At 27.5% G+C, this 23,506-nt stretch overlaps 1 protein-coding gene across 2 annotated transcripts in view; it reads right to left on the bottom strand.

The window, feature by feature from the left end:
* Positions 1-23,233, bottom strand: part of LOC123292396 — a 29,119-nt gene extending 5,886 nt beyond the window's left edge. For both annotated transcript variants that reach the window (XM_044873042.1, XM_044873043.1), the window contains exons 1-3: positions 23,166-23,233; positions 1,401-1,712; positions 709-917 (exon numbers count right to left, since the gene is read on the bottom strand). In XM_044873042.1, the coding sequence (XP_044728977.1) occupies positions 709-917; positions 1,401-1,707 (516 nt within the window). In that variant the 5' untranslated portion in view covers positions 1,708-1,712; positions 23,166-23,233. The remainder of the gene's footprint in view (positions 1-708; positions 918-1,400; positions 1,713-23,165) is intronic.
* Between the last annotated feature and the right edge of the window lie 273 nt (positions 23,234-23,506).

The following is a 23,506-nucleotide window of genomic DNA, read 5'->3' as shown; positions in this document are numbered from 1 at the left end:
ACAACTTAGGTAATTATAATTATTGTTTTTATGCGCAGAGAAAATTGCATAGGAAGTGACGCTTTTTTTGACAAACAAATAACATAGAGCATAACAGAAGGAAGGGACCTATTTTTGGAAAATTTCATTCCTCGTCCTCGTCGTTTAGCCACGAATTATAGTGACCATACTATTATTAAAACATAAAGAATAAATGTTTAAAAAAATTTTGAATTTTTTCAAAACAAAAAATATTTTTGTATTTTTTGATCAGTTTTAAACAAAAAAGTACTCTTTTTTCTTTAGACGGTTAGTTTTCGAAATAAAACTATTGAAAAATTAAAACTGCAATAGGTATTCGATTTTAAGAAAAATGTGATATTTTTTCAATTTCTGAAGGAATTCGCTTAACCAACGCAGCTCCTGCTATTTTAGTTTCTAATTTTTCTAAAAAGTTATTTTAGTTTCTAATTTTTGTATCAATCTCCTAAATAGGATGTTTTGTAACGAAGATAATAAAATGTCTGTTTGAAACATTTAGGTATTGCAGTTTGATGCAAAGTTATTGTAAGTAAAGAAACAAATAAATATTTGACCAAAATTATATTACAAATTGTGCCAAAAAAACTAAGAAATATATATAATTTTTTTTTTATACAACATTTATAATGAAATTTTTACAACAAGTTTAAAGATTTATGAAGAAGATAAAAATATTAATTTATGTACCTGCATTGGGGATGAGCCACCATTGTCAACTTTATCAATGTTATTGTCAGTACCAGCAGTTACACCAAGTACAGCTGAAATGATTTTTAAACCAACTGATAACAGATTTGCCCATGGGGATGGCGCCAAACCTGTCTCATTGTCTAATCCATCAGATTTATTTGGTCCTTGAATACCTCCACCATTGAATAACATTTGCATAATCATACCTATAAAAATATTCATACCAATTATAAAAAATGTAGTTGCCAAATATACGTATGTAGTTACCAAACTTAAAGTCTGAGCAAATAGATTATATTATTTTATTCAAATTTTTGCTAAACTTTTTACTCCAGTAAATGAGTAGAAAAAAAGATTACACTTTGTTTAATCATAGGTACATAAAAAGTTATATGGTGCCGAGTGGTGCTTTTTCCCAGGGGGTTTTATCCACCACTTCTAGAGGATGACGTAATATATGTTGAAAATAACAACCAGAATCGATAGAGTGATGAAATTAAAATTAAAACTTGGAAAGTGGCAAGCATTATTTTTAGTTCCCGCTTAACATTAAAAAGGCACGAGTAACTTTTTTTTCATTATATTCCGTTTATTTTCAAGTCAAGAATTTAGTGGTTTAATCCTCGTTTACTGAAGTATTTAGCTCAATTAAAAATTTTTGCTAGTGAATTTTGATACATGAAACTTACCAATCATATTTGACCAAGAGAATCCACTTTCTTGTCCAATTTGATTTGTTTGAATATCTGCATCAATATCATCTAACGCCACTTTTTTTAATGCATTTGGTTTTTCAGCAAATTTTCGTTCGCCTCGGTATACTGGACCCTCTTGTTGTCGTGGTATTTGCATTCCAACAGTTGGTTTCCATGGCTCACTGTTTACTGCCATATGATGTGATCCATATACCTGACTTGGATATGTGAGAGTGGATACTAGACTGCTGGTGGATATTAATACCACCAAACACCAACCGATATATTGTTTTGGAAACATACTTACTGCAAAAAAAGAAATAAAGACGTTATTATATAAAGTAATTTTATTGTATTTAGGCCATCTAATATTAGGTATCGATACAATAATAACAAGGTTAATCAGAAAACCTACATAATTTTCGTTTTGGATACAATAAATTTACAAATTTTATCGGTGGTATTATGAAAGGCAAATTTGACATATGGAAATGAAATGTGTCTTTATTTTCGTACAGAAGTGATCTATACATTGTTTTCTTTGAACTTTTATATTTCAAGGCTAGATCTTTGGAAAAAAGACCTCCAGATACTCTAGAGTTCTAGAAAGAACTATATCTGAATATTTTTGCCTATTTCAGAAAGAAACTTCATGCTGACGATTTTAATTAAGATTCTTTATATTAGTATGCAAATCCTCTCTACTAATACATATACTGAAAAAATGATCATGATATTTCTTGAATTAAGTATTGAGATAGCTGACTTAAGAAATATTTACTCTTTTTAAGAATAAATAATTGTCAAGTAAACGCGTCAATCCAGTAATTTTGTTACTGTGCAAATAATATATATCTACTGGCAATTTGCAAAATAAATGAAAACTTATCTAACTCGACTCTTTTATATTTATATTTAAAAATGTATCCAAACAAGTAAGTTTGTGGCCAAAAATATCTTGAATCCTTTACTGTAGTATGGAATTCAGACCTCGGTTTCGTGACTAACGACTAAAAAACCCCCCCGAGTCAAATCCGGAGGTAAAAATTTGTTATCTTTTCCTCTAATGCAGAGGGTATTGGCAGTAAATGTTCCTGAAGGTATTAGGCACGCGAAAAAAAAAGAATTTTGGAAATCGGTGCTATTCGACAGGTTTTCCACATTTCACAGTATTTTCGACTCAATTTCTCGATCAGTAGAAGCCTTTTAATAAAAATGTATTCTTGAGAAGTATTTTATTATACTTTAATAAAAATAGGAGATTTAAGAGCTATTTATAAAACTTGAAGTCTTTGTAAATTGATGTATTTTTTAAAGAAAATTTAAACTGTTTGAAAATTATTATCTTTTCCTAATTTGAAAGCTCTTAATATAGGTGGAAGCATATTAATTATTTATCAACGTACTTTTCCCAACGCTTTCACGATAATTATCACGATTCTTTTGAGATATTTACTTACATAAACTTACGTTTTTTCACCGACATTTTCATAAAACCTCTTAAAACTACAAGCCCAGTGAGCACTTAAATTGGTGATATCTCGTGATTATCATAATATAAAAAATTACATCATAATTATTATGCATTAAAAAAATATTTAACAATTATGTATTAAAATAAAATAATAATATAGAAATAATGCCATATTGTTTAATATGTTATAATAAAAGCAAACAATATAACTATTATTACATTTCAATAAGTTTTATGAATAGAATGATCATATTTTTCAGTTACATCTTTTGACAAGTTGTACTAAGTAGGTATAAATGATTATTCTGATCAACTTGTATTGTTTTAATCCAAGAAAGCGTTCATTATTATGTATCAAATATAATTACCTTAATGATAGGTATTATTATTAATAATAAATATAATTTATCATAATATAAAATTGTCTTGAATGGTGCCAGTTCTATGTTTGTTGTCCTAAAACTTGTATGACTTAATGTCCAAATTTTGTTGAGCCACGTATAAAGGATGCATAATGCAGAAAAACAATTTTTGAAATAAAATATATGTTTTCGTTCCCTTATACCATAGATCGGAATCCCAATAAAACTACGACTGAAATTAGTCCATTAATATGATAATATGTCACTTTAAACGTTTACAAATAGGCTGTGAGTCCGTATTAAAGAAACAATTCTATTGCGCCGACTTCTTTTAGGGGGTTGATAAAGAGCGTATCGAAGAGAGGGCATGTTAGGGCAACTGTCCTGCCGAACCTGTAATTGTCGTTGATTTAGTTGCCTAGTTATGTGTTTATGGTAAAATAGTGCTGAATTTATGTAATTTTTATGCCAAAAATATCCTATTTTCTCCCTTATAAACCCGAAATTTCTATTTTACCTCCTTTTGGGTCAATAACTAGCTACGCTAAGTTTGGTAATAATGAAAATTGATATTAATGAAAGTCATTGAATGTAAAAGTTTCATTAAGGAAGTTTGAATGTGGTGCATTTTTCACTTTTTTAACACAATAAACAAGAAACGCTGTTTCCTTTCAAACCACTATTAAAACCTTAATTTCCTATGATTAAACTTACCTTCAACCTATGATTAAGCTTACCTTCAAAGGCAGACAAAAAGAATCACATTATTTTTACTATACATGATTATTCAAGTTTAAAAATATATATAAATTTGGTGGAAGCGTTGGGTAGATCAATTATGTAATTAAAGAGATATATTCAATGTAATTATTTGCGCTTCCACATACTTGATATATACATTAGATAAATAACGTAACAAGCTGTTCTTGTAAATACTAAAAACAAAACCTGGGCCATGAAAAAAATTTTTTAGTTGAAAAAAATCAATTATCGTTAATATTTCTGTGAACATTTTAAAGAGATATATATAGTTTTACAGAAAAAATTATAAGGATATAAATAATTTTTGGAAATCTTTTCAGCATATTTTGATGTTACTACGGCACGATTGGCAGAAATCCGAGATTACTATCACCTTTTATTTACGATAAATCGAGAGAGAAAAAATCGACCGATTTTTTAGAACTTCTCCATACTGGGAAGGAATAAAAAGAAAACGATTTTTAATTTCATAATCATTGAAAGGGATTAGAAACTTTTTAGAGCTATAAAGAGCATTGAATATTAAATACGGTATAATAATTGAAGTTTCAATTGTACCTCGAGTGTCGAATTTATAGAAATCGAAGTTTTTTATAATCGCATTTTTAGACTATATTTTTGATCAGCCGTTTGAAACTGAAGAAAAGGTAAAGAATAGATTTATTTTGAAAATTGAACACCTTTTTCAACCCTTTCGACGGTTGCAAACCTTATATCATTTTTTTACGTGTAAGTTAGTCAATAAATTTCTTATGCAACAGAAAAAGGGAAACCGTAGAAAAAACTGAAAAAATAAATTTTAACACTCCAGTCACTGTTAAATTTTTATTTTTTACCAAACTTGTTTTGTAACGGTTTAAAAGAATATCGTTGAATTTTCAATGGGATTTCACCTCGTCTGTTTTTAACGTAAAATAAAACAGTAGATAATGAAATATTGAACATCTTGTGTTTGAAGTTTAACTTTACAAGTTTTTTTTTTGTTCGTAAATTAAAATAACTGATTTTAATGAGCACAGAAAAACAATGTAAATAATATTTTTATTAGAAAGTAAAATACATAAGCATTATAATAATGCAGGAAATCTAATCTGATTTGATTCTTTTATTTTAATAAATTTGTTATCATATAATACGATTTCCATTTTTAATTTCATTCAAAATTGGTATAACCCATTTTCATTAATTTTACTTAAAATTTCAGTGACCCTTAATCTAATGTAAAGGGAATGTATGAGCTAGTATTATTCAATTATAAAAAGGTGTAATTATCGTTATAATTATAAGTTATTGCTTGTAATGATGTATTGGTTTTTCAAGAAGAAATATTCTTTGCCATTTTTTTTTACTTATACCATTATCGAGCTATCGTATCGGTTCAAAATATAAGACAAATTGAAATTTTATAAAATGCAAGAATCGTAGAAATAAAATTTACTATAGTAGTCTCCAAATATTCTTTCTTTAATATATACCTACGTTCAATGTCCTCTAACACAAAGTTTAAATTTTTTTTGAACAAAATTTTGTAATTTACAACTTTAATTATTTTACCTTATCCAATATCTGTGTAGACGCAAATGATCCAACAGCCGTAGTTTCATAAAAATTTTCAAAAAAACTTAAAAAGACTTTATAAAGGGATAAATAATAGTAAATATTTTTTACGTTTAGCTTATTACAAAAATTTCAATATTAATGGGAAAATTAAAATTTTTAAAGGTAATTAACGTAAAATTAATAAATAAAAAATAAATAAATAGTAATTAAAATCAGGGCCAGATTAACACAAAACGTCGTCCTTGAGCGATGGCAAGAAATACCGCCCTAAGTTTCTTCAGCTAGTTTTGATACAATAAATATATAACAATTTACACTGAAGAGAAAAATTTCACGCCAATTTTTTTATCGGTGCTATATGCTTAAGAATTCGTCATTATTTCAGAAAGCGTATGAATCAGGATTTACAAATTATACGTTCGGTTGTGAAATTTAAGAGTATAAAATTTGTTCAACAACTTCAACATTTTTCATCAGGCCTAAGATCAAATTTACATGTACGCAAAAATATTTTGATCTTTTTTGATTGGACGCCTCTAAAATTTGCCACCTACGACCATAGCTCATGTGGCCCAATATGTAAATCCTGGCCTAATTAAAATATATGTATTTAAAAAGCAATTTTTAAGGCATTCCATAATTTATTCTAGAAAACTAAACGTGCTTGTTAAAATAAATGATAGGGTGACTGTTAAGGCCAAAAAAACAGTGGACCTATGCTAGTTGGACCCTACTAAAGGTATGGCCACCCTGTAGATCAGTGGGTGAACGAAATCACAATATCTATAATTTTTTTTCTGTACTTTTAGACACTTCGTTTTTAATATTTATTTTAAAACGATATTTTAATAATAATAATTATTGATGGTTTATAAATGCGCATTTAATAATAATTGTTTATAATATTTAATGTAATCAGAATGTGAATAATTAATTGGAACTATTGGAATGTATGTAAACATTGTATATTTACACAAATAAAATCATGCCAATTTCTAAACATTTAAAACGCATCTTTTTCATATCATAAAATGTGCCACACAAATCGATCAAGTATGAATAGATTGAGTACATACAAGATGTGCCAGAATTATTGCATTAGAACATCAGAGTGATATAATAATGGATACAATTCTAAGAAAAAAGTTCCATTGCAATTTAGATTTGATGTATTATTATATTAACAAGATAAGTAAAGCTTCATTAATTATGAACTGTAATTTTGAGAATTTCTTTATTAATATTAATTAAATTAAAATTTTAATAGTAAGCAAAATTGTAGAAAAAACAATTTACTAAAATGTTTTCAAAAGTCGATGTTTCAAATAAAAATATTTTTTATAGAAAATTATTAATTATATCAATGATAAATTTTTTTTTCTTTAATTTGACTAAAAGTATCCGAGAAATTCTCAAAATCATAATATATACTGCCCGTTAATAATACATTGAACCCAACACTGCAAAAGAACTTTCATTTGAGTTCCATGAACTATTCTTTACCGTTTCCTTAAACAGTTTTTTAAAAGATTAAAAATATTTACCTATCTTCTTAAAACTGGAATTAACAAACTAATAATTGAAAAATTTCATAAAGTAAAAGTATTGATAATTATTTTTAGATTATTTGACAATTATAAAAATATAAAAGTACGTTTTTTCTTTTGTTAATACGGGTAAAGTTAATAAAAAAATGTAATTTAAAAACAAAATAATACCAGCATTTTTACATAGAAATTTACTTCATTATGAAACTGATCAAACTTTGATAAGTCGACGTTTCAAATAAAAATATTTTCTTTGGAAAATTATTAATTATCTATATCACTGCTATACTTTCTTACATCAGACCTGTTTCTTTTGCATCATTTCAAAGCAAATCATTGATTTAAGGTATTTCCAGCATGGTATTTGCAGTTTCTATGTTAAAGCAATGGTACAATTTTTTTTTCGACAGAATTTAACGAAAAATTAAATTTAAGAATTTAATAATGCTTACTATTAATTCCCAAAGTTTCAGAAATTTTGACCGTTTAAAATGGGAAATAATTATGCCAACGTCCCAATTTCGATCAATTTACGTCAAAATTAATATCTCGAAAGTGAAAATTAATTTCTAAATTTTTTTTTTAGAATTTTATTGTATAAACATTTTTTTCTACTTTTTCTTCAATATATAATAATATCATAAAAAATAGTTGAAGAGACCGGACATTTTACATGCTTTAAATGGGACATGACCCTCAAAATCGCGAACTTTGTCTTTAAATATCTCGCGATCTAAACGGTCAAAAATTATGAAATTTTAGGAATTCATAAATAAAGCTATTATAAACCCGAGAAAAAAAATTCGGCCAAATCTGTCGAAAAGTGATTTCATGCTGGTACTACCTTAATGAAGAAAAAAACATCTCTTCTCCAAATTATCTTCATAAATTACGTTCCATTTATAATTTTTTAAATTGAGGGAATATCGGATAGCATTTTATTTATAATTAATAATTAAAAATGTAAAATAATGAAAAACATGGCATATGAATAATAAATAACATGAACAGCTGTTTGATAGTTCTAAACTGAATCTGTAAAGATTCTGCTTATTTTGAGCCTGATGCAAAATTGAATTTAAAAAGAATCTGCTTATTTTGAGCTAAAAATGTTAAGCATAACTTTAATCCGAAAGTCTCTTTCATTTTCCGGCACAGCTAATTATATTAGTAAGATACAAAACGAAACATGCTCAGAGGAGCATGTGAGAAGAAAAAATGTTTCAAAGACAAAAAAGGAAAACTGACAATTTAGGGGCTATCCCTACTAACTCCTTCAATTAATCGAATTTGGTTTTTTAATTTATTTTTGTAAAAAAATCTGACGTGTTAGAAGGAAATGTATATTTTTTTTTTTGGATTCAGAATTCTAATAACTATATAATTTACAAAAAAATATACTATGCAGCTGAAAAAAATTTTTTGTTTTGCAGACCTTTATGAAGAATTATAAATAAATAAATAATTAATTAATTGTAAATAGAAACGCTACTAATTCTTAGAAGTATTAAAATAAATAATACAAATGAAAAGTGTGTTAAATGTCCAAATTTGCTTTAAAAAAACCCCCTTTCAAATAAACTACATTAAATCTGTATATAGATAGGTATTTGTTTACATTAATTATTTCGAATTTAACGGTTTTTAATAAAAATATCATCAACTGTAATATTTTTAATAAATACACACAAAAAACACAAAATTTCTATAACTGTTATTATTATTATTTGGTTTTCTATAATAATTCTTTCTAATTTTAATTTTTTGTCTTCATGTGTAAAAAAAATTATATTTTGGCCTCAATATTCAAATTAATTTTTCACACTTATTTATATATATTTTTTTTTATTTGTAATAATTATTAATATAAATTTTAGAAAAAATTTCTAACGGTTGATATGAAAAGAAATATTAATAATGTACACATAGGGTAAAGTTATATACCTTGCGGACAATGAATCTCGACTCATCCTTAAGTTTCATGAAAGATATTGCTATTTATGAGATAACAGTAACATGAAGAGAAAGTTACCATAAGGCGAGAGAACCGAAAGAATGGTTGCTTGACTATTTAAGTAAAATTAAAGTAGAGGTGCTTTCTGATACAATGCATGGAGGTAAACTATATTGAGTATTATCTAAGGTACATTATGCTCTTGTACCATGGTTCATAAATTAAATAGTTTTTGTCTTTAGTTTAAATTCTTATAGTATGAAGGAATAATGAAGTTAACAAAAGAGACTATATCCATTAAAAAATGTTTTGAATAAAACATAGATTTAAGTAAAATTGCGATCCAAGGTACAAGACTCTCCCGTTTACATAATTCAAAGATAAAACTTTTTCAATCAAACATAAGTTATTGATTCATCTTCATTTCTTTTCTTTTCTTCTTACATTCATTCATTCATTCATAACGTTTAAATCATTTAATATATGGTTTCTTATTTATCACTTTAAAAGGTAAATTTTAACTTTTTTTTTTTTCTAAACAACACCATAATGTAACAACAAGTTTCCCGCTACGATTGTATATTATTATACTTTGGTAGGTACATTAGAAACTGTGTAGTTTTAAAGTCCATATATATTTTATCAAATAGAAAAATATGTTTTATCTTTTGTAATTATGAATTAATAATTTACAAATTAAAATTTGATACCTCAATAAACATTCGAAATTAGTTTTTCAAAATAGGTTTGGGGAATTTTATTTAATTTCACTGAATCGATTTATGTATTCAGCCTTTTTTGAACTGTTTCAATTTTACAGTTAAATTATTATTACAAATAATGCTCTTACTTAAATTTACAATTTTTACACATGCTAATCGTATACTGCTTCAGAAACGGCCCTTACCAACAGCAAGTTTTGGAAGGCTAATAAACAATGAACTATTCGCAACTCCTCGTCCTTCTTATCCCTCATCCAAGAAATGGAGGATTCGCAGAAAGTTTGGGGTATGATACACGATTAATCACCACAAGGAAAAAAGTGTTATTATATTTCGTCAGGGCAGATGTTGTTAAAGATAACACTGTAATATTGATTGATACCAACGGCTGTGCATGAGGGCAGAGGGTTTTCAAAATCTATTCGCTATGGGAACTGATTCTAGCGCTGTCTAGTAGTAGAAAATAGAAGTTGTCTATGACAAGTCAAATTTATGCATGGCTATGATTGAATTGTTTAATTATATTTTGATAATGAGTGAAATAAAAAAAATAAATTATTTAAACTTTTAACACGTTCGTACTCCTATTTCTGATTTGTCATAGACAGTTTCTATTTTCTACCATCAGACAGAGCTAGAATCAGTTCCCATGGCGAATTGAGTACGCTAGTCGTAGTAAAGGCAGAAGAGAACTAGATCACACATCATTAAGATTGCCGTTATTACAGCTTTTGTCGAGGTTTTTGCTACAATTGCAGAATTTTAGAAGAATTGATTCATCGGAACCCACAAACAATATAATAGCACGAGTTGTTTCGCATCTATGGTTATTACAACTGCTGGAAACTTTATAAATATCTCAACAAATTTCAACATTAAACAATAATAGTTTCTTTAAAAGAAAATCCATATAATTAGTTGTCATTATTATTATATAGCATGTGACCTAGGTCAGAGATTCGACTTGATTAAATTATTGTATTAGGTATTATAAAAAGACAGCACTTTAGCTTCCCAAATAGTTTCAAGGTCAAGTTACCTAGTTCAAGTTCAAGATATTTTTTACAGTAGTAAAAAATCATTCAATTTATTTGTAAAATATTTATTATAATTGTATTTTGTATATGTTTACATTAATTGTACATAACAAGTTTATTCAGTTTTAATATAAAAAAAAATTTGTTAATAATATATTACCGACATCGTTGACACTAAATATTCAGGTTATGTTTGTTTAATGATAGGTTAGGTTATCTTGTTACATATATTTATATAAATATTTTTAATTTATTTTAACAGTTATTTATTCATTATTTTATAGCCGTTGGGTATAAGATATGTAAATTTATAAGAAGATACAATATTACATGTTAGAATCTAAATAAAGAAAAAATAAAATCACTTGAAAAAATTACTATAAACAAAAAATTTATTATAAAACAGCTACTTCAAACATTCTATTAAAAAAAATGAAAATATATTAAATAACCATTAAATTATCACTTGACAACTGATAAAAAGTGTACTATAAAAATTAAAAGATGCTTTTAAATTTTAAAAAGAATCTCAGGAATGATCCCTCTCCCTCTACTTCTTTTACATACAGAGGTCTGGGAAGTGTCCTTTGATAGTTGTGTCCTTGTTGAAAGTCAAAAGTCTCTACAAGTCTCAAAAATTCGGGTTTTTTGAGATATTCCGAATAAGAAATCAAGATAAAAAGAGTGTTTCATGCGTAATGTTAGGCTATCAACTCCAGGTACAACAGTTGGATAAGACTTCCAGAGGGAGTGTAATTTGTCTATGTTTTAAGACTTCAACTGGTTTGGACCTCATTATTATATAACTGGTCTGGACCTCTGATATAAGTGTTCTTAGATATAAGTAGTTACATTTGTGAACTAACATTAAAGTGTGATTCCAATAGAATAATATGTTATCAGTTTTGAACACGCGTTTATTACCTTGGTATGTATCTTATGTAACGGAATCTTGGAACGTGATTTTAACCTACTCCAAAACATCGAATTTAATTGATACATATCAAGGACCAATGACACTCAAATAATTCTAAGTGTTGTCCAAGTATCCAGATCAGGGTCTTCAAGATTACCTAACTAAAAAATCTTTGATGGTGAAAAACGCAGATATCAATCCATAATAATAATAAAAAATAGTTTAAAAAACACGCTTTTATAGCTAGCTGAATTAAAAGTGAAAATAAATTTTTCACGATAAAAAGATTTTTTGCTTAGTCACTCGCTGGCGCGGTGGGATAGTATTTATATTCAAGTTTAAGGGCTACTAAATTAAATCAATATCATAAATAAAAAAAACACGTTTAAAAAATAGGGAAAACCTTTTATTAGAGTGTGGACTAAGAAATATAAGTAGTGTAAAGAAAGTGTAGAGTTCTCTCTCTACCTGCGTTATCATTTAACACTCTAGTTATAAAACCAAGGCACACCAAGCTTCTTTGCATTAAATTTAATTGTTATTTTGTACTTTTAAATCCATTTTCATATTTTAGATAAAGATTTTTAAAGAGAGTTTTTAAATTTCTTATTTATAATATTTTTGCGAACAACCTGTATCAACACATCACCTACTTAGAATTTCAACAAAAGAAATATTCCGATATAAATAATGATAATCAAATAATGTTACCTATATTATAAGTATAGCGGTTTTATACATCATTTAAACAAATAACCGTGATATACTAAACTAAATTATAATCGCTACATCTATGATGACTATACAATACAAAATTATAATTATTAAATATTAGAATGACATTTTATTGAAGGCAAAATACTGTATAACCTACAGCGTGGACCGTTTTAACATTTCATGTGAAATATTTTAGAGAGAAACTCATATAAAGAAATGATGTTGGTTCAAAGGATATATTTTGGTGGAACTCAGGATTTTGTGAGAGTAAACTCCTTACTAATAAAAGATATTGAGTGGACACTAAATGGGGAGGAAGTCAAAGTTATGCCATTTGATTTAAACTCTCCTAAACTCTGCTCTCTAAAAGTTTGGAAAAGGAAAAAATATACGTGCTCAGTGAAAAACTGCGTTTTGCTAGCGTAAGAAGAATGAGGAAATATAAGTGTGTCAATCAAACTCGAGAACCATTCAATAAAAAAAACTATGAAAGCTGTGATTAGTGTCAAATTTTTAAGATTTTAATTTTATACTTTGCTCTATAAAAATTTTCAGTTCATTTTTAATTCAGTTGAAAGTTATCGGGCGATTAATTTTTTTTTAATTTTTCGTGACCATTCGAATTTTCGAAAAAATCAATATTTAAATGAAATTTTTCGCGTTTTTCCGCAGTTTTTTATTATTTATTCAAAAACTATTAATTTTAGAGAAAAAAACTTCAGTTCAAAGTTTTAGAGAGTACAATTTTCAATCGGTATACAAACTGCGTAAGATTGAAAACAATCAAAATAGACAGATATGTAATAAATTTTATATCTAAAAAATTTTTTAGGTTTAAATTTAAAGAAGGAAAATTGGACATTGACGTAGATTTTTCAGAAAATATGAAAGATCATAAAAACTTTATTAATACAAATCAATCGGAAATTTTACGCTGTATAGCTTGCAAATAATTGTGGAAAAACGTGGGAAGCTGTAGATTTTTTCGAAATCACTTTTTTTTCTGCATGTATTTTCTTGACATAAGTAGCATTACTGCCTCCAAAACTTCAGTAAATGTCAAGTAATTTGGTGAGAGTACTCATGTTAGTACGAATGCGATTTCTTTCGAGAAATTACCATTAAAAGTTTCAAAGTACATTTGACTAGGCACTACATCTTACCGTATTATTATTATTATTATTATTATTAGTTAAGTCAGTGTGTAAGTTTGTAACTGACCTTGTGACTATACAATTGAGGTCACCGTTATACCTGCTGTATGTACCTAGTTCCGTGTTGTTTATGTCGACAAAATTTTACCGTTGTACAAGAAGTGAATATACTCACTTACATAGGCGACATATTGTGTATGTGTGCGTGTGTATGATTGGTTGAGTTGCTTAAGAGTTATGTTACTTTAGTAGCTATGTGAAGAAGAATATATGATAGAAAGTTAATGTGTTCACCTCGAAAGTCGAAATGAAAAGTGATAGAAAGGATATCATGTGTGGGCAAGTGTACAAGCTTGTCTGTATATTGTAATATCACTCGATAATCCGTGAAAAAATTATACGATCTGATTGAAATTTCAATTCACAATGCAGCTAATTGTGGAGCTGATTCTATTATTTTTCCAACTAAATTCTTTGTATATATCAAGTCAAATTACAACTAGGAAAGTAAGCTTTCCTAAAATTTATCAGACCAAAATTGTCCCCATATGATGCATTATGACATCGGAAAAACGAATTGTCTCACAAGGAACCACTCTTTGATTCAATTTTGGGAAATTGTCAGCAATTTGCTTACCCAATCATTCCGAGCACTTCAATACAAAGCTGGTGTGAAATAGAAGAAATATGTTTTCCGATCAGTGCCCTGTAATAATTGCTACTATATTCCATAGAGAGACCATTCGGATGGTGTAATTCAGAAGTAGCTTGCGATTCGCAAAAGAGAAGTTTCCATCCTGTGTCACCTTAAAGGAAGATTGATAAACCAAATTTTCAGAAATGTATTCATAGATCATTTTTTTCTGTAAGTCTTTTATTTTCAGAGATATTTGTACTGCAAATAAGTTATCTATTATTTTTCATATAATCAGAATGTTATTGGTCTTACCACCCAAGGTTATATCCACCAAGTCTTGTCTTATGTAGTTATGCAGTAAAAATAAGATGCATATAATAAATAGTATATATGTTAGACAAAGTGAGATTATTGAAGAAAGATGTGAAGGAATTTTTAATATTAAGTTACTAAACGATATCAATCACTTATTTATTTATTGTAGATAGATAGGTCATACTTCAATAAGTCTTATCAATGACCATACTGATGACGAGAAAGAATGATATTTTATTTATAAATGTTTGAAATTTATTTTATAGACAGGTACTTTAATGCAATTCCACGTGTACTCAAGTGAAATTCATTCTAGAATCGTTGGGTTTAAATGGGTTTAATTCAATTATTAAACTCATACTTGAATTTATTTTTTGTTTTTGTCATTTTCGAGCTACAATCTGGCTGTGCATGATGTATAATTTCCACCACAAGCTGATTTTTTTTTTGTATACTCAAAGCACGTTCAAATAAAGCTCATATTGTTTTTCTCTCATAATTTTGCTTCATAAAATTTTAAAAACCTTCATTTGGCAAGCAAAAAAATTAATTTGGTCGTATTTTGGTGAGAGCGCTAGATTGATTTCGCCACAAACATAATATAGTTATTGCGCTTCCACCAAAATGAAGAACCTTTAAATAATAACCAATACATAAAACAAAGTAGTTTCTTATGTATGCTTAGATCTTTAAAAGTACGCAACCAATTTTGATGCATTTTTTTCTAATAGATAGAGTGATTCAAGAGGAAAGTTTTTATGTATAATACATGCATAATATAGTTGAGTAAGGGGTTAAAAAGGATATGCTTCAAAAACTTAAAAAGTTGGGTATCGATTAATCTCAAATATTGACAAGATGTACAACCAGCTTCAAGAATTGACTTTATCTATTTTTAACCTTCAGGAGGGGGGATGAAAAGGTGGAGAGAGAAAATGGGGATGAATAATCGAATATTATGGGGGGAAAGAGTGAAAGTGGTCGTGATGCCCAGCAAAGCGGGTGGTTCACATTTCGTTAAGTAATAAAATAGCTTCGCTTCTTCGAAGAGTGGAAATAATAATAGTATATCGTTTAAATATTAATAAAACTTTTGAGTAAGTATAGAGATTTTTCCGATACGAAAGTGGGCTTAAAGTTTTATTTTTAAATTTAGTTTGAATTTCATGTTTTTATTTTATGTAATAAATTGAATTTCTACAGTTATTAAAATTGCGTAAATCTTTGCCTTCACCTCTGTTTGGACTTTATTTTCGTTTTTAGTATGATGGCAAAATGCCCCTGAAAAATTTAATAAATAGCGAATTTACTAAGTATAAAATGAATCGTAACTAAACCTTTTTGCCCTACAACGTATTGGTGACTCAACAATAATTTTTGTGACAAGACAACAAAATAAAAAATGTTTGTTAAATGGTAGCATCGTAAAGTTGCCCATTTTAGAGGCATATGACTTTGTCAACGAAACGTTGAATGAATCTGTAATAATCAATATGATGAGATCTTACATTTATCAATCCTTAAAAATAATAATATGAAAATTTTGCTTCATTTTGATCCTATGGTCCATATTAACTCCTTGCATGGAATACATAAATTTATTCATAAAGCTAATTAAATTTTTGTTTGGAATTATTAATATTTAGCAAAATAAAATTAAAGTTGGTGAGATTTTCTTAATTCATTTAATTAAATTTCGAGGTTAATTCTTTATTTAATATGCTCTATTTCCTTTGCATAACTCTACACATTAACTACAATCAAATGTAACAAATTACTTAAAAATTCTACTTAAGTAAGCGATATATATATGGGAATATTTTTTTATAAACATGTCTATACGTAATATGTAATAACTATCAAAATGGTATAATTTTTGTTGATAATGATTTTATGCTCTCGTAACTTAATTTTACTACACTTAAAAACTGCTTGAATTATGAAAAAAAAATAATTACTTTTCTAAGTCTATCTACAGACAATAATGTCAGTTTGTTAGCAGACATTTGAGGAATATTATCATATGCATCGAAAGGTACCTCATTTAGGACGTTCTCCGAGAAGAATTAAAAATCTCGTTTTCTTAAGATAATCTTTAAATCGTGTATACATTCTAATTAATACCCATTATAATCAGATAAGTTTTTCGATACACCTTACGGTGTTAAATTTATAGATTTGGGCTGAACGTCTAGTATACAATGATATTCATTTTTCAATCTCATTTGTGTGCGTAATAAATACCTAATTTTCTCGCTATTTACAATTTTCTTTTTTATTTTTGTCATTATTTTACTACCGTTGCCGATTTAAACGAAAAAAAATCCTAGTCTAGTAAAAAATTAATTTAATCGTATTTTGGTGAGAAAGCTAGATCAATTTCGCACAAACATGATATAATAAAAGTTCTAACAAAATTCATAAATAAAATTAAAAACATAAGTCTCAAGTATGATCATACGTCATCATTTTCTCCAAGAAATTCCAACTCCTTACTTCATGAATAGTTGATTTTTTAATGTGTTAAAACTAATGTCATCTTTAGTTTTTAAAGAAAAATAATAGGTATTCAGGAAAAATAATTAATTTCGTTAAAACTTAAAAACATATATTCTTTATTTCCTCACAACTATAAAAGTGTTTTTTGGATTATCATGATTCTATCGTTCCTAGATATGATCTTTCTGGACCGTGGATAATTCAGAAAATTTGAAATAAAATGTATAAAAGAAGTCACGAAACCAATGAAAAGCGGAGATTTTATAATTCCAAGTATAAGCATAACTAATTTCAAATACACACGGCCTCCTTGAATATCTTCAAAGCTTTTCAAAATAATACAACGCACTTTTACAAAAGTAATTCCTAGCAGTGGCCGCGGGCAAGCATTTTTATTTAAAAAAATTTTTTAAATTAAGTAAGTAATCGAATATGAAAAAGAACACTGAACTGTGGACTAAACCAAACAATCAGTGCGAATGTTTTTCAATCTTAGTTTCAAGTGATATTAGCAAATAACTTCAGATGCAAATTAGACATTCAACTTCAAATTCTTCAGAGCACACTATTTAGTATTTCTATTTTATAAATAATTATATTTTGTAAATTCTTCTCATTTCATAATCAGTTATTCTACTATTGTGATAAATAGTTTTTTTCATCTCTTCATACAAGTTTTTTATAGAAAAAGCTTATCTTATTATTAAAAGCATTTTTAGTGAAACTAGATTTTATCAGCGGCTTCAGCTGCGTATAAATGATACTTTCTACCCCGTTGGGCTATGCGTTTCAATAAAATACGAAATTTCAACCATTAATTCTGTTAAAGAATGTTTATGCAAAATTCGAAGTAGATTGGATCAAAAAATTACGTTGCCCTATACAAACTTTGCCCACTTTTCCATCCTCTTATAGTATAATTTCCGAAAATTCTTTCTTATCGCATTCCTTCGTTAACAAAGAACACAATCTCCAATTTCAGGTCTCTACAATCAGCGATTTAGGCTGTGCGTTGATACGTCAGTCAGTCATTCAGGACAAAGCATTTTATATGTATAGATATTTAAAGTTAAGCTACATAATTTGTAAGTGTAAAATTCAATCGATACTTCAGGTCGGTTACATATGTACCTATGTATCAATAAAATCAAGACAATTTTTCTTCACTGTTGATGAGTAATTACTAAATTATACAAAATACTCCAGTGTGTTAAATTAATTAATAAACAAAAAAAAAACAATATGCATTGTGGCATTGTTAAAATTTTACCATAAAGTTATGTGTTTATTTAATTATTCAATTCACATTTAAATAATTGTGATAAACTAGAATAATTATTCTTATTAAATAGCTAACACCATTATTTATGAATTGTATCAATAAATTAATTATTAATATATTTTAATTATTGATATAATATGACATTTTATGTTAAGTATTGTTTTCAATAAAATCATTCTACTTTATGTAACATCAATGAATGATTATACTTATTTTTATAAAATATGTTAATTAAAATAGTTCAGTCAATGAATCGCATTGTAGATTCAAATCTCAGAGCTATGTTTGGAATAATTTAGAGGTTCTTGGATGACGCAAGCCAAAGACAATGAGACCACAGACAAAAGACCACAGAAAAATGACACACAGGCAAAAACAATGGTTGCTTGAATTTTATAGCTCTGTATAAAAATTTTAAATGATTGAATACTTTATAAATATTAAAGTTTTTGGTCTAGAAAGTAATTATAAATATTTCGAAAAAAGCATATTACTGTTTTGGGTAATAGAAAAATATTCACAGAAAAGGAAGAATTTGCCGCAATTTAAGGAATCCAGTGTCACTATTATATCTGTATTTTTTTCATTTCTTTTTTAATATTACTCGTTTATTAAATAATCTATGCAAAAAATTTTTAGCCATAAAGGATATAAAAGTTTAATTTTTAAAAATAAAATGAAATTTCATGGATTTAGTTTAGATTCGAATTTTTGCTTAAACAATTTTATGAGAAATTGTTTTAAAAGAATCATTTAAGTATTTGAGCTGCTTATATCCAGGGCCGGATTAACAAGTAGGCAGAATAGGCAGTTGCCTGGGGCCCCCGATTTTAGGGGGCCCCCGAAAAATGAAAAAGACTTCTAAAATTTTCTTACAAACATAAAATTCTAGAGAGTGAAAGAAAAATATAATCAGAACTTGTAATATTTGGGGTTGCGCAGGGACAAATAGGACACAACTAAACAACGTACAGGATAATTTAGAAATTTAATTAAGAATTAATATACATAGAAAAATGTTCGTATTAAAGTTCATCAATATTCATGAAATAAAATCACATCAGTGTTCATACTAAATTAACGCATGTAATACAGTTTAGATACGCTGCTATACAACAACCTCAATACAGTTTAGATACGCTGCTATACAGCAAACACAATACAGTTTAAATACGCTGCTATACGCCAAACACAATACAGTTTAAATACGCTGTTATACGCCAAACACACTTCAGTTTCAGAGAGATTTGCATTTCTCATCAACTTTTCTCTAAGTGATGGAGACCTCCACGAAGCTATAAATAACTTAGTTCGTTTTTATTCTAGAGATTTGGAAGAATTTTTTATTGAAATGAAACAATTCCAAAGTTACGTGAACTCCAGATACACTGACGCACAAAAAACTCATAGTCATTTGTATAAGATTCTAATGGAAGATCAATTAGCCGATGTATTTCCTAACACAGAAATAGCTCTTCGGATTTTTTTAACATTAATGATCACAAATTGTTCTGCCGAACGATCCTTCTCGCAATTAAAAAGAATCAAAGCTGCTGAAAGAGCTACAACGCGACAAGAGCGACTCGAGATGTTAGGTATACTTTGCATTGAGTCAGATTTATTGAACAAAATCGATACTGATGATATAATTGATGAATTTGCCGAAAACAAATGTAGAAAACGACATGTTTAAAATGTAGATAGTAATTTTATTGATATTATTACATTGGGACAATAAAATTTTTATGAAAGATAAAAGTTTGTATTTTTTAATCGAAAAAAGAAGGGAACGGACGTGAAAAAAAGGGCCCCCAAATTGATGGTTGCCTAGGGCCCCGTTGAGGGTTAATCCGGCCCTGCTTATATCTCTTTCTATTTCGTTTAGAAGCTACTGTCTTCAAAGATAGGTATGTATGAGTGCTCGACATATAGACAGAAATGAGCTTTAAAATTATTTTATAAACTGTACCAAAACTTACTTCGCCTATCAAAATTTCTAAATGAAATTAAATTTAAAAAAATAACATAATTTACGGAAGAAGATGGTAATAAACTTTTTGTGAATATCAATTTGTCAGTTTCGGTGTGAACGTCATATTGTGTACTGTATTGAGGGAATAGTAGCATTAGCCATAGTTATGGCGGACGAGTCAAAGCAGTATGGATGGCAGGCCCATACTGGTTGGCTATACCCACAAAACTTCGGATGAATAGCCCTATTCAATACTGCAATATTACTTATGCTAACATAAATACTATAGTATCTGTCTCCATACCATACCAGCATTGTAGTAAACGCCAGTGAATGCGTATACATTTATACACTATATGTGAGATCAGTAGTGGTACTGGTATATCTATATATTATTTCAATAAATTTTCAACAAAACGGGCATGAGTCGTTTTATTGGTTCCAAAAAAATTGTTAGTATTTAATGGTAAATAAGTGGTTTTAAAAAAAATTTGAGTAAAGTTTTTTTAAGTTATACAAGTTATACAAAATTTGTCACTTATAATAGTATCTACATTTAACTCATGTAACAAACTTTGATAGCGAATATCTCTTTTACTATAAATGGACCAGAAATTTTTTGTTTAGGAATCCTCAAGGTAACGGTTGTTCTTAACATCTATATCGAAATAATGTTCTTACATTCTACAGAAAAGTGGGTTTTTACGTGAGGAAAAGTGGGACGTACTACCTTGAATAGTCTCTTCTTTACATCTTTACAATTGCATGACAATAGTTTTCATCGAAAACCAGAAAATAAAATGATAGGTACTTATATGACTGATGTGAATAAAATAAAATAGGTAGGTATTTTATTTCACATGTAACAAATTAAATCAAACAAATATGCAATATGTAGCGAGGAACCTACTTTTATTACAGAATAAGTAGGTAATGTAATGTTGTTGAAAATAATATGATTAGATTCATGTATATTTTATATTTTATACTTTTATAGCATGTTTAAATCACTATAATTTATATGAAAAATATTTATAATAACCATAAAATTATTTATTTTACTTTATTACTCTTTATACTTTACTTCCAGGCCTGCGCATCTTATCGTTCCGTTATCCATTAATGCTTGATTATCAAAGTCTAGTCAGATACTTTTATATAAACGTTCAAACTAAGCCTTTTTTCAAAAACTGCTTATACTTGTAAGCTACTTAAGCCACTCTTTAAGTCCTTTATTGAAAAAACAATGGCACTCTAATCCTGAATTTCCATATCAGATATCATCATTTTTAAATGTAAACCATATAAACTAAAATTTTTTTACCAGAGTTGTGATATCTAATCGATAAACTTTGGGAGCATAAACGAAATGTGATTCTGTATCTATTGATCTGTTTTTGCTGTTCCTAATTGAATGTTTGACTTTTCATTGCTAGCCAGATGAGTTTATAAGAAACAAATTGGAATTCATAAACTTCAATCCTCAATAATATTTAAACAAATACTTATTATTAAATCTTTCGCGTTAAACATACAAAATACGAGTAAGTTGCATTATTTTACAAAAATTGATGTGAAAAATTGTATACCACAAATGCCAAATGTATAATTCAAATTTCTTTGTATTTTGTTTCGAGAAAAAGAGTCTTATTGAGTAATTGTCGAAGAATGCAGAAAATTAATTCAAAAAATTCCATAAAATTTGGAAAACAAAATTAGACCGGGCTTCAAAAAAATTAATTAGAATATTATTTTATAGGAAGTTGGTAGATATTATTCTTTGATTTTAAAAGGCAATCCACTGTTCGAAAACAATTGTAAATAGAAACATCTAAAAACAATTTTTTACTTTTTGCAGATTTGTAAAGGTATGCCAGTGCGCAACCCCTGTGATTAAATTAAGATTTGAAATTTAAAAAAATTACCAACAATGAATTTACGATTTACCTTCCCCTATGTCCCCAAAACTATTGACTTGTAGAATAGTTCCAAAGATTTATTACACTCAATATTTAATTTAAGTAAGTATCTAAATTTATTAATGATAACACTTTTATATTTGCGATGAATTCTAAAGTTTGAGATATTCGAACATGAAAAATTTATCCCCTGAGAAAATTTAATGAGCGATATAATTTTTTTCTCATTTTTATTACGAACATTAAAATTTTAAAAAATTTATTGAAAGTTTTACAATTAGCTTAACTAAAAACTCTGCCGGCTAACTCTTAAGGTGCTATTATTTGAAAAAAAAAGAAAAATAACTGTATTTGTTTTCGGCAAAATTTATTTATTTTTGCTATAAAAAAATAATTCAGAAAATTCTATATTTAAAAACAAATGTAGAACAATTGGTATTTATTGTTTTCTTTGCACAATTTTTGATTTATTTTTAAATCAATTATTAAATATTAATTTCAATTAATTATTTAAATAATTGTTGACCTCAACCACACCCATTAACATAAATCAATAATAACTTTTAAAGAAAGTGATCGAAGTGACCAGAAGAAGATATCATCATCTTTAATTTCATTCCACAAGAAACAGTTATAAACGTTTTATAAAAAAAAGAAAACGCACTTCCATAAGCTAATTATCTACAATAAATTGATTAAGATCAGTCGTGAACTTTACAAAAATAATACTTTCTTACTATATAATCAAATGTTGACCTAGAGACCAACACGGCAGTGAAAACACACTGACACTTGAATATATTCAAACAAATCACAACGAAAAAAACGCACTAAAAAATGATCACAACAATGACACAAAGAAAAATTTTATAATAATTGTTACAAAAAGAAAATTAATTTAAAAATATATAAAAATGTAATGAATCTCACCTGATGTATCGTTGAAGTCACTGACTATTTGTTGTTGTATAAACAAAAAAAACCACACTGCAGTTACAAAGAATTCTCGATTCAGAATGTACAAGATATACCTTGAACTTGTCTTTATATATAGTGACCCACTTTATCAGAACCTACCTGTAAAAAAAGAGTATTAACTAAGAAGTAACAACATTAAAAATATACACGATGCAATAACAAATATGTAAAGAATCATCATCGAAAATTTTTTTATTTATTTTATATTAAAAGTTTTTTTAACTCCTACAAAAAACTATTCTTAAAAATATTTTACTTCTGCTTTTATGTCAGTTTAAAAAAAATTTCTACCT

The sequence above is a fragment of the Chrysoperla carnea genome, chromosome 2 (assembly GCF_905475395.1).
Source record: "Chrysoperla carnea chromosome 2, inChrCarn1.1, whole genome shotgun sequence".
NCBI classification, from domain to species: domain Eukaryota; kingdom Metazoa; phylum Arthropoda; class Insecta; order Neuroptera; family Chrysopidae; genus Chrysoperla; species Chrysoperla carnea.
This window is presented reverse-complemented; position numbering and strand designations above follow the sequence as displayed.